Source organism: Oreochromis aureus, linkage group 12 (assembly GCF_013358895.1).
Source record: "Oreochromis aureus strain Israel breed Guangdong linkage group 12, ZZ_aureus, whole genome shotgun sequence".
Classification (NCBI taxonomy): domain Eukaryota; kingdom Metazoa; phylum Chordata; class Actinopteri; order Cichliformes; family Cichlidae; genus Oreochromis; species Oreochromis aureus.
The window spans coordinates 32,180,703-32,198,119 of NC_052953.1; the positions used below are offsets into that span (position 1 = coordinate 32,180,703).

General features: G+C 43.1%; 1 protein-coding gene across 3 annotated transcripts in view; it reads right to left on the reverse strand.

The window, feature by feature from the left end:
- Positions 1–16,904, reverse strand: part of si:dkey-91m11.5 (PH_BCR_vertebrate and RhoGAP_Bcr domain-containing protein) — a 31,227-nt gene extending 14,323 nt beyond the window's left edge. The window contains exons 1-3 of one of the 3 annotated variants that reach the window (XM_031742789.2): positions 15,263–16,904; positions 3,282–3,454; positions 1,867–1,971 (exon numbers count right to left, since the gene is read on the reverse strand). In XM_031742789.2, the coding sequence (XP_031598649.1) occupies positions 1,867–1,971; positions 3,282–3,454; positions 15,263–16,610 (1,626 nt within the window). In that variant the 5' untranslated portion in view covers positions 16,611–16,904. Of the gene's footprint in view, positions 1–309; positions 504–1,866; positions 1,972–3,281; positions 3,455–5,028; positions 5,047–15,262 lie in introns of those variants that run through there. The other 2 variants (XM_039620604.1, XM_039620605.1) reach the window with 2 other exon arrangements.
- Between the last annotated feature and the right edge of the window lie 513 nt (positions 16,905–17,417).

Sequence of the window (17,417 nt, forward strand, 5' to 3'; positions counted from 1 at the left end):
TAGCTTACATCGGTTATCTTATCAAAAGTTATACAAAACAAGGTAACAAAATTGTAATAATTGGATTAATTTCTAGTGTGTTTCTAAGGCTAAGTGTGCTAGGTTTCAAATTACTTTTTCTAGTTTTATGACAAAGAATAAAAGTACTTTGCTAAAAATCCTGCATCCATTATTTTTAAATACGCAAGCATTAGCATAAATATATTCAGTCCTGTAAAAAGTGAAGTACACCTTTCCTGCTTCAATAGGAAATATAGGAGGGTAAGTCACATTTTGATAGTCAAATGCACTTGATTAATTGATCATCACCAAGTTTGAGCATCTCTATAAAACCAGAGGTTTAGGCAGTTTGCTGGTCCAGAGCATTCAGGTGTGTTGACAACACCACAGTCTTCAAATCAGCAGACAACCCAGCAAATTCACACAAAGATAAGGCTGCACTATGATCAGATCAGGAAAACCAAAAAACCAAACAAGAGCTACATCTCGGACTTCACCGGCCTCAGTTAGCATGTTGCAGTTTATGAGAGTACAATTAGAACAAGACTGAACAAGTATGGCTTGTTTGAAGGGTTTCCAGGAGAAAGCCTGTTCTCTCTGACAAAAAAACAAAAAAAGTAGCAGCACAGTCTAGGTTTTCAAAGTTGAGTATGAGCAAACCACAAGACTTCTAAGAAAAATGTCCTTTGGAAATACAAGACCAAAGTGGAGCTATCTGGCCATAATGCACACCAGCACTTCGGGGAAAATCCAAACACAGCATATCAGCACAAATACCTCATACCAGCTGTGAAGCACATATGAGGTGGTTAAGGTGGAGGGGCGATAATTTGATGATTCTGCCTTGTTTTACAGCCACTGATCGGCACTGAACTCTAGAATACTTTGGTATACACAAGAGTAAAATATGAGGCCATCTGTTCACCAGGTAAAGTTTGGCCAAAACAGTCATGCAACAGGACAAATTTACAACAAAACAGCAGAAAAAGAAAAGAATCCAGTTGCTGCAACGTTGTGATGAGGCCAAAGTCCAGACTTCTATCTGACTGAAATGCTGTTCACACACAACTACTTGCAAAACTTGATGAACTGAAGCAACACTGCGAAGAAGAGGGGGCCAGAATTCCTCCACGACGACATGAGAGACTGATAAAGTTGTACAGAAAACAACAATTACTTCAAGTTATTGTTGCTGTGATATCTTGTGGTTCTACACGATATTAAATCGTGGGGTCGGTTTTAGCTTTTCTCTGGATTGCATGTTCATGCACGTCCTTGTTACTTGTATGAACATGAAGACATTTTTTCAAAGTCAAAATGCTCATTGCACAGTGGCTTATAGCACACTCATATTCATTCAGTCATTAGTACCTCACTTATAGGCATTTCAATTCATTTACACATTACTGAATACCTTATTCTAAAACATTATCAGTTTATATACTGTGTATTCGCCCACTAAATAACTATTGGCTGAATCTTTTAAAATAATACAATATAAAGTATAATAGCTGCAAAAGTAGAATGTAGCATGACGTAGAAATACTAAAGAAAAGAATTAGAAAATTGAACTTGTTTAAAAATACTTACATTACACCACTAAATTTAATTTAATTAAGAGACCCTCAGGAGTAAGGAACTAAAATAGCTTGTTTAAGACAAAGGAGGACTGAGTGGATGGATAAAAGGTGACTATAACATAACTGAGGGTTTTTGTGAACTGCAAGTCAGGCAAAGCTACACTAATGGATTCCCAGAATAAAATTATAAAACAGCTGAAAATGACCTTAATAGGTCCCATTTTGAGCTGCTACTAAACTAAAGCTAAGAACGTCTTTTAAAAGCCTGTTTTCATATTACACATACTATCAGCAGGGCCTCCAGGTGGCTGAGGTAGGTCTCTTCACTGGCCAGGATTCCTGACAGAACCCACTTTCTCATCTCTAACCCCTTCTCCTGATCCAGCTCCACCTGAAACAAACACGGGAAGAAAGAAAACAGTTGGCAAACAGGGAGAAATGGTATTCACCTACACAAAAGTCACACAGTCACAGCAATGACATGCAATTTATCAACATGTTTGATCTTTACAAAAGCTGCCCGTGCACCTCTGCAAACCCCCAGCTGCAGATACTTTTGTTGTGGGATTAGAGGAGTCCAGATTTGTAGGAGGTCTGTAGGAGTTTTACATTCCAAGAGGACAGCAGCAGAAACTCCTAGCATTCTGAGGAAGACAAATGTGTTTCTGATCCTGGAGCTGTTAGTCCAAACAGGTCAAAGACATCAGTCACCCCCAGTAGGAGTCATTCAATGAGAAACTCACTGGAGCACTGACTGCATCAAATGCTGCCATTATATTTGCTAAATAAAAAAAGAAGAAGAAGGAGAAGCTGCAAGCCAAGTGAGCCCACCCTCCACCATGATTTCGGCTTTGAAGATCACCAAGTGTACACATCAGAGGATAAGAATACCGCAGATAGGAGAGGGGCAGACTGGAGGGGGAGGGGAGCGCCGTCTCCTTTTAACATCTGTTTACACACAGTATGTTTGCTGAGTATGTATGGTCTTTTTCAGCAATGCTGAAAAGCACTCCCATCTGGGAAATACACGGCAAACACGCACTGTTGCTGTATGGATACCTGAGCTCGGGTATCCCTGTTAATGTCTCTCTGAAGGGCGTCTTATTTAGTTTGCTTGTCACTTTCAGTGGCTATAATTTTTACATTTCAGCACCAGAAATCACAAACTGTGTGATGTGGAGTTTGTAAGTTGGAGGCCTTTATTTTAGAAGACAGGGTGTGAGAGCCAATGCCATCAAGATGTGTTATGGGAAATATAGGATCACACTTTTTTAAAGACCTTACTAAGTAAAAAAAGTAACAAAAATATAGCAATAACAATCTTTTAAAGATTACCACAGTACTAAGACACTGTTATGTCATAATACTGGCACTGTGCCACACTTCGAATCAAGTCATTTGTTCCTCCAGCATCAAGCAGCAAAAAGCAAATTCCTCAACATCTTGCAGCACGTTTATCACTTATATGCGCATGCAGCATGTGGGAGCAGAATCACAAGCGACAACAGGAAAACTGAAATGAAATGAGGAAGGCCTGGGCTTCCAAAGGGTGATATTGGAAGAAGTAACTTTTCCACACGGACTGAGAAACCACAGCTACGAAATACGTTTGGAGAGATGGCAACGAAGGACAGTGAGACGGCAGAGAAGAGGAGGCAGCAGAGTTAACGTGTCTAACTGTAGTCATTAAAGCAACACTACCGACAGCGGGGAGTCCAAAGAACCAGATGACTGGTTGTTCCGGATTTTGGAGCGGAGCCGTGGCGAGGAGGAAGGAGATCCCGTGAAGGACAGAGGTCCGTGGCGGGGCCCAAGCTCGTCTGAATGCTCCAGGTCGTAGCCATATGACGGAGAGTTTTCGTTGTAGGACGCCTCTGTGAGAAACAGTGAAACAAAGCACAATAGTCACATGGTGTGCTATTAAACTGTTAGGCCATGTAGTTAAAGCAGAGAAAACATCATGGGAAATGCAGCAAACTGGAGCATCAGTTTTTGTCAATTGTGAATAAGCCAGAAGGTGCTAACACAGCGATCCTGGACTTAGTGGGAGTGACGAAGATGTGCATTTAAAGCCTAGAAAAAAAACTAGTAAAAACTCCTTTTTAATGAAACAAGAATCCATATAATGTTTTGATCATGTATTTTACCATCACGCATCACAGATTTTATTAACACAGTGTCAAAGGATTGTTGGTTTAACTTTATACACACTTTTTTTTTTTTTTTTTTATCTCTTTCACTGAACAAACTGAGCAATATTCTAGTGTAGGCTGGAAAAAAGTAAGTAAACTATTGAATTTAGCAGTAACAGCCTTCATCAGATATTTTCAGTAGCCATCTATAAGACTTGCAAAACAATGAAGAGGAATTTATGACTGTTCCTCCAACAAAACCATTTCAGTTCATTCACTTTCCTGACATGTCTTGACTGAACAGCCCTCTTCAGGTGATGCCAAAGAATCTTTGTTAATTAAGGCCAAGACATTTCTGTAATGTATTTATGTGATGTTTTCCTGCCAGCGTGTGTTTATTTTTGGAAAACCATTTTCAGAACATAGTTGCATGTATAACAGCGGGTATTAAAATAAGTAATGAGCTGTCTTTTCCTGCCATTTGTCTTCCTATTAAATCTTTTAATCTTTGTAAACCTGTTACCTACACAAATCTACCATACCGCCAGAGCCAGCCGCTGAGGGCTCCTGCCAGGTCATCGGATAAGCCTGGCAAACTGCATGAGTAACACGCAAGCTCTTGTCATGCCAGCCTTGGTATATCATGCCTCCTTCACCTTTTTAATGCAGTGTTCAACATCACAGGAAATGTGAAAGATATTGCTTTAACTGGGCATAATATTCAATTCCATTCAAATCCACTTATATTATATTATGTAAAAAGAATTGGTCCCAACACAGAACCCTGTGGAGCTCCTTATTTAACCTCAGTGTTTAAAGAGGACTCCCTTTTTACATGAATAAATTTGTGTCATTTTGTTAACATCAGGATGACATCCAGCTCATAGCATGTGCTGGAAAAATTAAGCTATAACAATGACAAATTGAACATAAAGTCATTATAACATGACAATGGGTCACAACATGCCCCAAGATGCACATCTGTGCTATTTTGCATTTAGAGAGATCCAAAACAACAAAGCCAACTGAGCCACAGCGTAACATGTTATACTCCCTGGCCTTGTGATTTCAGACTTTTTAAGACAGATAAGATCAGCTCGCCAACGACTAGATCCTGTAATCAGTGTCAGCCAATCCTGACTCACCAGCAATTATTAGTATATCATGCTTGTCAAGCTGTGTGGAAGATCCAGAGCAGAGATGCCTATCCGCACAACAACAACAACAACAACAACAACAACAAAATAGCATTATGGAGTGGACACACTAAAAAGACAACAATTCATAACAGTTTTATGGCTACAAGACTGGTTTACCTCAGCTTGAAAACAGGAAAGAGAGGATTCCGGAAAACGGGGGAAGATAAAGACAAGTCTCCCTGGGGAGGCCTTGAAGACAGGCAACTGACAGGATGACATCCGCAGACGCTGTGACAAAGGCGTCAAACAAACACACTGGGCCCAACAGAGACAGAGAGCTGTATGAACTGCTTGAGGAGGAGACTACCGCAGTCCAAACAGCTACAGAGCCCAGGGGGGAAGTCCATGTGAACAGTTACTCTGTACTTCGGTGAAATTATACATGGAGCCCGGGAAAGGATGACTAACGCATCCTCTCTCAGGCTGCAGCTTTGGAGCCACAAACTATCTAAACTAAGAAAAAGCCAGAGCTTAGAATACAGTCCAAACACAAATAGGTAAAAAGGAGGACTTGAAAATGTTCCGAAGCCTTAAATACTGAGCCACTTGTGTTGTTTATAGGGACATTTTTAAAAGCACAGCACAGACTTGGCTGTGGTCAGTGTGAGAAAGTGCACATCACAATGGACCCTCAGTGAGTGCTGTTGTTCTAGCAATCACAAGGGCTGATACCGTGAAGGAAGTGTCCAGGCAAGTTTGTCCGGAAAATTCGGCAATTTGTCTGCTTCAGAGCGGAAACAGGCTCTCTGCACAAGGTCATCTTTTAACAAAAGCTTCCACTCCTAATACACACACTCATCTACAGTCACGGCTATCAAATCTACATTCCAGCTAACACTGAGATGCCTTTTATAATTAAAGACTTTGCAGACAGCCCACACTTTTCAGACATACATGGAAACAGATTTGTACAGGTTCCAATAATTCACTGTGACTCACAATTTATGTCTCTTTTCTGCTTATACTAAGAAGAACCTATGTGTCAAACAGACTTTTAAAAAGGGCTGAGCAAAAAACCCAAAGTAAAAGCTGCTCTTTCACAGCTACAAACTACCTACGAGATGCAGTTTTTAAACAGGAGAGCCCGACCCAAAGTGTGCTGTTATTTCACTGTTTAAACAGGGGTGGGGAACTCCAGGCCTCAAGAGAGGGTGTCCTGCAAGTTTTAGATATCATCCTGGGTCAACACACCTGAATCAAATGTTTAGTTCACTACCAGGCCTCTGGAAAACTTCAAGACATGTTGAGGAGGTAATTTAGCCATTTAAATCAGCTGTGTTGAATCCAGGACACATCTAAAACCTGCAGGACACCGGCCCATGAGGCCTGGAGTTCCCCCAGCCCTGGTTTAAAACATCTGACGTCAATATAAATATGATACATTTTAACCACAAACAGTAATCCTGAAATTTCTGCCCAGCAACACAAATACAACAAGCATTCAAAAAAATTATACTCAAACATACAAAAAAAACACACACACACACACACACACACACACACACACACACACACACACACACACACACACACAGTCACTTATAAAGATTTGAATCTGATTTGCTGGAAATCTGGTTCACTTCCTGTTAAGGCAGACTTCTTCCTCGGTGTGGACAACTGCTTGATCATCTGATCGAAGAGGTTCTAACCCAGTACTAGCAATAAACTGGATAGTGGTTGTAGGTTTTAAGAAATCTGACAAGGCACCAACCAAACTTTGTCCAATCTTCAAGATTTATTGCACCTGTTAATGTAAGTAACTTTGATCTAAGATGTGCTTAAAAAAAATCCATTCATTTTCAAGTATTTTGCAAATGCCTGTTCATTTTATTATGACCCTTCTAGTCCAAGAAAAATGACTAAGAGCATGACCTGGATGTCCTTTATGGCAGCTCTGCTGTTTTAAACAGATTAGCTTCAATGCAAAATACCTGTTTAAATTTGACTCTAGTCATATCTGCAACACATCTTATCTTGTTATAGACCAACGAAACTGAGATAAATGTTATCTAGATTTAACAATTACTGCTAAGCTATCAGCCTCTATGTGCACATTACTACTCAATAAAGTACACATTTCAGTCAATTTAAGAGTGGATGTAATGTTCCAGCCAGCATTGGAAGTCACAGTGAAGGAGCTATGTTCCTATTTTGTTATCAGCATCCCAACAGCTTCAAAATCACACAATAGAAAGTATCACACATTAAGCTGGAGGGTGGCAAAATAATCCTGCTGTTCTGTCTCATACCCAACAAATGGTTTCAGCTGTGCAATAGAGCCGTAATAAATACATTCTAATGACATTACATAAGATCGCTGAACCCGACAGCTGTGGTCGCGAGCTGTGTGGAGCTGTGGATCAGACAGAAGCTGATTTCATTTTGGACTGTCCCTGAAATCTGTAATTCCATGTTTTTGAAGGATTTCCTTTGGTTCCATGAATCAAAGCAAATCATTTAAAAAGTATTATTACCTATTAATGCACAACACTGAATGTTTTGGTTTCCCACACCAGCACTCTGAGCACCACCCAAAAATAGATCTCAAGGATATATAAAAGGGGGCTTGGCCAAACAAACTGCCAAGCCTGCTTCTGGGGAATAATCAGTCATCGTGAAGCACTTTGCCTTCCTGCAGCATGTAAACAAGAGCCTTGCATAGAATACAGTCACAGCAGTTTTAATACCACAGACATGTTGGATACACGCTGGATATCCTGCTGATGACAAAGCAAAGATGTACACTAATCCTAATCCATAGAGATGAACTACGACAAAACACGCAGGGAGGGAGCGACAGATGTGCAGCACAATCTTTGTGGCAGCAGCATCGGGAATTCTCTGACACAGGAATAATCATGTGGTCTCTTTTCACTACACAGCAATTAGGAAGTGTTATTTGGGACACTTTCATCAGAGTGAAAGTCTGTATTGGGTTTCTAAATAATGGTTGGGGTTATCACATGACCATTTTAAGGTCACAGCAGTTTAAATATAAGAAAAGGATCCATTTGCTGTTTTAAGTAGTTATTTTTTCATCTGTGGTCATTTACGTTCTGGGAGCACATCTCCCTGACGTTCCCCTTGCATACACAGAAGCCAGAGGAAGTGAGAACAACTGCACGACCTGAGCACAGAAGCAGGTACCAGTGGCAACAGACATGACACTGACTGGTTCAGACACAGCATGAGAGGGGGAGCTGGTGTGGAGATGGGTTGCAAAGCAGCAGCTTGGAGATTTGGAGTGACTGTAGGCAGGCATCTTAAATACCTCCACCCGGTCGTAGCAGATGGCTGCCCCTCCCTGAGGCCTGGTTCTCCTGAAGGCTTCTTCCTGTTAAAAGGAAGTTTTCGGTTCCCACTGTCGCCAAGTGCTTGTTTACATTGAGGTCATCTGATTGTTTAGGGTTATTGTAGGGCCTTTAGCTTACAATATTAAGAGCTTTGAGGTGATTAGATGCTTTATAAATAAAATTCAATTGAACTGATTGAAGATGCACCACATGGGATAGCCAGTTTGAAGAGTTTCAGCTGAGGGATCAGCTGATGTGGGCTGGGACTGAGATGAACTGATCTGCTGTTATTGTGGCTTGTGTGAATTAATGTCATTGTTTGAAAGTATCACAGGTAAAATTTCAATTCTATTTGACTGATGGGCGAAATTATCAGACAGCAGCTCCCAAAAATAAAACTTAGAGGGCAAAGAGGTTTATTGATCGAGCCTTGGAACTAGAATGGTAGCATCCATATTTGCCCATTTCACTGCTGGGAAAAGACAAATTGAGTCAATCCTCAATTACTGGACCCCGCTGTGAACATATTGACTATCCACCAAAATCTCAGTCAAAGGATGGACAGAATTTAGATCACAAGCTCCCATAAATAAACACACAGATAACAAATGCACTATGCTCAGAAAAGGCTGGAACTGAAATTTTACAGTAAGCATCCATAATTTATTTACAAAGTTTAAAAAAAAATAGATACGCTAAAGGACGGCCTTTCTGTTGCCTCTATAACGGTTGTATAGATCTGGAGAGGAAAGTATCACTTCTAGAAAAAAAGTAACATAAGAGGCCAATGTGAGAGGTTGTTAAAAGCTTAGCACCGCTTTATGGCTCCAGCAAATGGATTCTCCTCTGATCTGTGGAGTCACTCGGGAAACAGCGGTGACAGGGAGGGCAAACACTGGGGCCGGTCAAGGGGTGACAGCTTTTCAAACACCTGATGTGGTGACCCCACTTCATAGCAAGTTTAGATGGACTTTACGATATCTGGTGACATAGGATAATCGGAATAAAGAGTCTGAGAGTTTGATATCCGTCTATCACAGCAGACGATAATTAGCAACAAGAAACTTTATCCTCATACTGCAATTTATCAGAGGAAAAATACCCTCAGAATTTAGGATTTTGACATTTCTAAGAAAAACATGACAGTTTTTGAGATTAAATTAATTCATGTGAAAAAAATGCATGTTTTGTCTGACATTAAAGCTCTTCTGAAAAACTTTAAATGCGTGCTAACATGAGCTACAAGTTTTGTAGCTAGCTGGTAACATAGAACTTTGCTCTCTGGTCTATATATGTCAAGACAGAAAGAAAAAAAAGCAACATGCAGGGGCCTAAACACTAACGCTAAGGTTCTAAGACACAGAGACTAGTGCCCATCTTTTATATACAGTCTATAGACTTAAGCAGAAAGGATGCATCTGTGGTGTGATGAGGTTCATCAAACCCAGTAAACTAAAGTTGGATGTGTGAGAGGGGGAGAAAAGCAGTTTCATCCCCCCCCAATCATAAACTTTGTTACTTAAATCTCAAAGAATTTCTGATATGTATTTGATTTTTTATTGTTTTTGCTCATTTGTGACGTCTGTGAGGTTATTCTCAGAGATTTGCGGTGTTTTTTTCAAATAAATGAAGGAATATCTCAGTTAAGATTGCCTTTCCCCTGATTCGCCATTCAAACTGTAAAGATGTTACCCGTCAAGCCATCATCACATCTGGGCTCGTGTGGAGTGCCTGCTGGCCCGGGAGGTCCTTTAAACCACAGGCCTGTGGAACGCATTGAAGACCATCAGCACTCGCCTCTGATCTGCTGTGGGGCAGCCTAAAATTAGTGCCAGTCATCGAGCGGTGTAGGTCAGAACTGGGCCACCAAACACGGCACACCTACTAATCAACGTATGTAGAAATAGCTCGGGGTGGACACACTGCAGCTTGTAACGTGCCGCATAACAGAGCAAATAAAAGCCCCGATAACCGTTCCAGCCCGGGTAAATAAACACACAACGGTGCAAAGGCGAGCACAAAGATTAACTCGAGTCCAGCAGCGATGAATAATTAACATGAAGCAGGATTTATTTCATTTGCCAATTATTGTGACTTTTCAGGAGGACACCTTCAAGTTTGTGCTTTGTAGCAGACACAAATATAACTGCTGAGTTTGCCCGTTATCAGTGTGTAAGCAGTGACAAGACAAAAATTAAAGTGACCTTCTGGTGTAATGAAATATTCATTTGCATGTCTGAATAGAATTAAATATTAGATATGAACGGGCCTCACCTGATGTGCTCTGATGTGACTGGCCAGCGGTATTCTGCCTAGCAACACAAGTTTTTACAGCCCATTCGCCTTAAGGTAAATGGTACCTGAGTGCAGGCGTGTGGCAGAAAAGAATCAAATCATCTCAGACAGTTACGACACTTTGAAAACTGCAGTATCGTTTGCGTTATTCCAGCTCAAAGTTACTAACCGGAAGTATAAAGTTTAAAACACAAGCATGATTAACAAGGGTTTTTGGTTCTGATATTGCCTCTTCTACTTCGCCACTGAATGTTTTGCCTAAAATAAACGTTCTACAACAGGCAACAAAGGTTGACACAAGCACCACGGGTCAGGCCGTTGTGACAGAGGTGAACTCGTTTAGCACATTACATTTCATTAGCCACTTCCCCCCACACCCCAACAAGCAGCTGAGACATTCCATAAACACTTGGCCTGCCAGCCAGCCGCACAGAGGGCCCTTTGAGGAGAGCTGAAGCCACAGGAGCACAGGGCTGAGGCTGAGCACGAGGGAGGATCACCGAGCCCGAGGAGGCTTGTAAACAGGCCCGAGCCTTTCCTCTGCATGTATGTTAGTAACTGCACAGAGGAGCTTGAGGAAAACCTGAAGTGAACCGTCTTGCATAGTTTCGAAACAAATGTTTTTGTTGAGTTTTCTGACAGAAACAAAAGGCCATTCATGGCTTTTACTGTGAGAGCAGCTGGCGATGCCTGGCCTGGTGTACTGATGGCCTGCCAGCTTTTGACCACTTTACCCAGTACACTGCACAGAAGAACAGGTGCCTCACTTGCTCAGGCACACATACACACACACACACACAAAGGCAGACTTGGCAGCCCTCAAGAGCTGCCAGCACTTCCTCTTGTAGGCCTACATTTACTTAAGGAAAGGGAGAGGCTGACTTCTTCCCCTTCTTTACCCACCAAACCTCAGATGTTGATACGTAGGTGCAACGATAGGCCTGTCTGGGCCTACACGGGGAACCTCAAATATTCATGAGTCCACAATTAACCGGGAGGACCGGTGTGACTCCTGCTGAGGCAGCAAGTGGTGGTCTGAGGCAATCAGACGAACGTTAGTCACCTTCCAGACAGACACTTTCTATTAATGTCACAGCGACAGCAGACAGGCCCATCTATGCTCAGAAACGGTGCCATGTCCTGACTGAGGCAGGCTCGGGCTAAAAGCATCCTAAAAGACAATCTCCTGGTTTTTGCAGAGAGGATTATGATTAAACTAATGGGAGATTTATTATTTTCCCTTTTGGCTGACCTTTTTCTTTTACGCCCTCTCACTATAACACATTAACCACGAGACAGTCTACACACCCAGACTCTTCTTTAGCCACAGGCACGTCAACGTTGTGATGATAATTAATTATGGCAAAATAAACCCATAAGAGAGCTGGCCTCCTTAAAGGTCCACAGCTAATCAGCAGCTCTATTCACAGTCAGGCTTGACAATTGGCCTAGATAAACCAGAAACCAGGAGACAACACTTATTTCTTCTATTCATAGGAAAAAGTCCCCTGAGATGCGTCAATTTTAGACTGGCCATTTCACAGAGTTCTCACAGCTGAGACACAGTAGGACAAGCACGCGTTTGTTTAGAGAAGTTCGGAGGTGTCACTAACGGTAAGTCACTCATTTTTTCCCCAGGCGCAGGCGGACTGCCACCACGGCACTCCAACAACAGCAGCACGGACCCTGCGAAATGACATAGTGACAGAGTGCAGAAAACCCCCCCACTACCACCCAAACATGTGCAGTATATGGCAGTTTGTCTAATGGTTACAGAATGTGCAGCTAACTGGACCATAAAGCGCCTTTACAAGCCTGCTTTACTCAGTCGTTTCAAGAGATTTTAGTCAATGCCGCAGTGCTTTGTGATAAATGCAACAAGAAAAAACACTTTCCAGCAGCTCCCTGAAAGTCAAGAACCACAACAAAGAGCAATTTATTGCAAAAACTGGCCTCAAACCAGCTCCCTGCTTGAGGACTAACTTAACAACATGCAAAAAATAAATAAATTATTACAACATGAAATCCAGACTTCTGGTAATCCACAAAGCAAGGTCCACATGACACAGGTTTGCCATTATGTCAGCAACATGTCTCTGAAGAATAGGAAAAAAAGGCTGCACTTCAGACTCTTTCTGTAGTCAAACAGGCATTATGCATCAAATGGGGAAACACACAAAAGGTCAGTTGACTGGTCATGGGATGCACTATTTGGCATAGTAGTTACAAAGGTTTGGACTTTCTAATTAGTTTTTATTTAATTAAGTGAAGTTTTTGCTTTCGGTTCAGTTTAGTTTTAGAGATTTCTTACACCTAGTTTGAGTTTTTTTAATTAACTACAATAACGTTGCTGTTCAGGCCTGTGACAAGAGCTGACACAGTGTGACACCTACACAGTAGGGAAAGGAGCAATATTTGGAGGTACCTGGAAAAACTAGTAGTGAGCCTTGAACACAGACTGTAAAGAAAAGATGGAAGCAGCCACTTTGCCATCACTCGTTTGTGAACTACTGTTTTAAAGCTTCAGATATAGCATTTTGGCCATCACATCTTGTTTTTTTTCATATTTGGATGACAAAGTGGAATGCCAAATTAGCAGTGTAGGCTAGCTAGCTTGGTTAGCTAGGTTATCCACAGAGGTACAGGAGCTTAACTGCTTCTTGACAAAAAAAATATTTTTTTTTATTCCAAAAATAAAATACCAATAATATTTCCAAATTAAAATAAACATGTATGTTATTTATTTTTTCTTATTGGGAAACCTTTAACAAGCTAGCATTTTGCTAATAAATGTCTTCATTGGCTTCATTTTTAGCCAGAAAGCTGCCACTTGATCTCAACTTCTTTTGGACACTCCAACAACTCTTACACTTTATCCACAGGAGCTATTTGCTCGTCGCAGTTTGCTTGACTGGGGCTTTGCAGTTGACTTCACAGCAACTTCCAGCACCAACTCGCAACCGGCCTGGGAATACTAATGTTTCCCTAGCAAGCAGTGTTTGCCAGGCAGTCACCAACCAGTCTTTAGGCCTTTGTGACTGGCCTGGCAGGCACACTGATTGTGTGAGGTGCACAGGGACGATGCACTTTGCCCCTGCCTACACTGCTACAGTCACAGCCCCTGAATGACAAGGGCATTTTTATCTGACAAAAAAGGATATAACAAGAAAATGATTACAGGTGCATTATGGGAATTGGAGGCTACCCCAGCCACTACTGCATCAGTTTTTACTGCATCACTTATGTTTGTTTTTTTTTTTTTTGACTCACGCGATACTAAATTGCTTTATTGCAGCTTTAATGAGTATTGATTTGCCATTGTATAGATAAATGTAGCAGCTATGACTTTAAAAAATGACCAGAGACAGCCATCCTGACAATATGCTTACAGGACTAAGCGACACATGGCACGACGGTGGAATGATGCATACCCAGATCGAATGGATTTATGCATTTCAGTCATCCGAGTGGCGTGCTGGCTCTCACTTCATGCTGATTATATCACAGACTATCTGCTCACTTGTCACATGCTTTTTGTCAAAGAGCTTTGGACCGAATCACCTTATGTAACAAAAACACACTACTCTGCTCATCTGCTTAATCTGACCCTGAGTGGATAACACTTCTTTTTTGGGGGGGGATAGAGACACACAGTTTTTTAACTCCAATCCTCCAACAAGCACTCTGCTTCCCAATCCGTCTTGGGTGAGGATCTGGCCTCAACCAGCAATGATGTGTGTCCTTGTGTGTCTTTTATTATGACAAATGCTCCCACCTGCCCTTCTGTCCTTGGAATTACCAAGTTACCCCAACCACTCTCCTTATCCCTCCTAACAATGTTATATTGTTAACATGTCAATACTGCTGCTCAGTGAGTGATTCTCCTATTATGCTGGAGCATAACAACAGGAAACACCGATGGCGGGCGTTTTGATTGGAAGCTACATGACACACTTAAAGCCCCCTCGATCCTCCTCGTTGAGCGAGTTGTCAGGGCTTTTTTCCAACCCGCCACCCGTAACAAAGAACCGCCCTAAATTTATCACGCTAGACAAACCCCTTTAAGTTAATTACGCCACACTAAGGACAACAACGTTGATGCGTGCTGACACAAAAACACTCAGGGTGGATAGGGCTGAGTGACCGGGAAACCCCGGGGGGCAGATGCTGTCTCAGCCAGAGCATCTCTGCGAGAGTACTGCAGCACTCAGCGGGGGAAAGAGCGGAGAGGGGTGAAAAGGAGAGGGCAGGCCTGCTTACAAAAGGGTAAAGAAAGCCCTGCTCAAAGAAGTGCAAAGGGACTGCTGTTCGGGATCTGCACACGAGGGCCACAGTTTGCTCACAAACAGCCTGATGGCAGCTGATGATCGCGCCTAACAGAGCCGACCAGTATGGATGATGGCTGTGAGGAGGAGGAAATAAAGCTCTCCTTAACAAAAGAAGATGAATCTTCATTAAACCTAGCCTCCTTTTTTTAAGGCCACTTTTATCACAAAAGATAAGTAAGGCTGCTGAAAAGTCCTCTGGGTTATGAAAACGTTTTAGGACGGATTTAGTGTATCAGGCACAGAATGTTGAGACTTTATTTGAGTGATTGCAGGTGCATTTTACACATCACTGAGTTATTCGGGATCTGGGCCACCCAGGGCAGACAGACATGTTTCAGAGAGGGATTAGAGCGGGCTTTGGATGTGTATCATCTTCATGCATCAGACTTAATTTAAGTATGAGACCACATCCACATTAGTGTATTACAGACCTACCTAGATCTCCTTGAATGCTGTTGTCATGAGAGGTCCTGCTGGACGTGGTGGAGTCTCCATCACTGGGCCAGATGTGGCTCGCCTTGCGGAGTCCAATGATGGAGGTGTCAGAAATCATTCCCTGCTGCTTCAGGCGAATCTGAGACAGAGGTGTGGGCGGGCTGCTGCTGTCGAAGGACTGCTGGGAGTGCTGGGAGGGTGAACGGCTTTTCTCCCTGTACATCTGATAGGTGGTGGGGCTGGGAGACACCTGGCTGGACTGGCTTGAGGAGAAGTCCTCTTCGCTGGAGGTCAGGTTCTCGTTGGAGCTGCAGTCTGGCGTGTAGCCACCTCCCACGTCGTCAAAGCTCCCTGGAGAGTAGGAGCGCCTTGGCCAGGTGAGGTGCACGTCCTCATCTGTGCCGTGGTCCCTGATGTGGATGACTCGCATATCCCCATCACCCATCATCCCCCCAACGTACACGCTGGTGTAAGCGTGGCACTCCACCGGCTGCCGCTCAGATTTCCCTATAGAGCAGCGCCCCTCGCCTTCTTTTAGGGGGTGTGGGCTGACCTCGGAGTCTTCATATGACCCGTTGTAGCTGCCGTTGCCCTCGGCGGATCTGCCTCTCTGAACGGCCTTGCTGATGTCCCCGGTGGCGGCTGACAGGTTCCCTGGGAGTGAATGCAAGGACCTCTTTCGTTCCATCTGCATGGCTTGAGAGCCCAGGCTGCTGATCTTGTCTGAGACCTCCCTGTCGTTGACTCTGACCAGCCCTCGCTCTTGATGGTACTCCATGTTTACGTAGAAGGGTTTCTCTTGGCCTCCAGTCACTGACAGCCCCCTGCAATCTCCCGCTGTGTGGGAGTTGGCCCTCCTGATGCGCTCAAAGTTGGATCTCAGAGCTGCCACCGAGCCCGGACCTACTGGGAAATCAGGAAGCTCAGAGTCTTGGTGGACAGGTGACACGCCACCCTTCTGTTTGCTGTCGGTGGCACAATCCATCTCTGTGTCTGCATGAGGTTTGCACTTGACTGTCTTACCAGCCCCCCTGTACTTGTGCTGCTGGTCCTCTGCTCCTGCCTCATCTATGCTGGACCTCTGGCTGTCTTCATCATTTGTCTCTGCCATCCTTTTAAACCCCCATCTCTGCCCATCGTAAGACTTCCTCTCCTTTGCGAGCAGAGTCTGCAGGTAGATCATGCGAAAGCGCTCCTTGTTTACTTCCTTCTCCAGGTGCTTGATAGATGACTTGCATTTGTCCAACTCCTGCTCAATATCCCCCAGTGAGCTGAGCTCCATGCTAGGGGGATCAGACTCAGGGAACTGCGCTCTCCATGCCTCCACAAACCCAGCTGGCTCCACCATTATTACTCTGACACAAACTGTTCAATAAGCTACCAGCAGAAGCATTTCCAAAGCTCGACTTGACTCTTTCCAACCAACAGCTTCCATCGTGCTACGAGTTCAAGGTGTTTCTCAGAGTAATCCACTTTAAAGGGAAATAAAACATACTTTACAGTCTTTACTCACAATCACGAGAATCAAATCCGCTTTACTCCGTTTAACAAAGTCCAACAAAGTGCGAGGTTATGCTTTTCTCCAACTTGATCTCGTTCCTGCGCTGTTCTCTGGAGATCCTCTGCCTTCCTCTGTGCTTGGTGTCAGACTGAGTCCTGCAGCTCTGGTGTTTTGCCTCTCTGTCAGTCGCAGCTGAGAGAGGCGGGGCTAAGTCAGAGATGTGATTTAAACCGCAAACACATCAAAATGAACACTACTGGTTTTCTGAACTGCTTTTTCTTAACCCCAAACTGTCTCCAGGTACAAACGGATACAGCTGAAAAATAGGAATCCACCAGGAAATGAAAACTAGCATGACAGCACAGCTATTGCGAAATATGTGGTCTAATAAAAGGGGACAAACTGACACTTTCAAAGTAAGAAACCCTGCTTGCCCCACATGATGAGGATTTTGTGATGTTGTGTGCAGAATTTCAGTTAGATGAAGAAAAAACGAGGTTCACAAAACTTTGTGTTAGCGCAAATACAGCCTGACCTCTTTTTGAGAAACACACTAATCTTTCCTTCTTTCCCACCCAGCTCCTGGCGTGATATTTTGCAACACTGCACAGTTGTCCTTTCAGTTATGTTCTGAAAACTAGGGCTAATCCGACC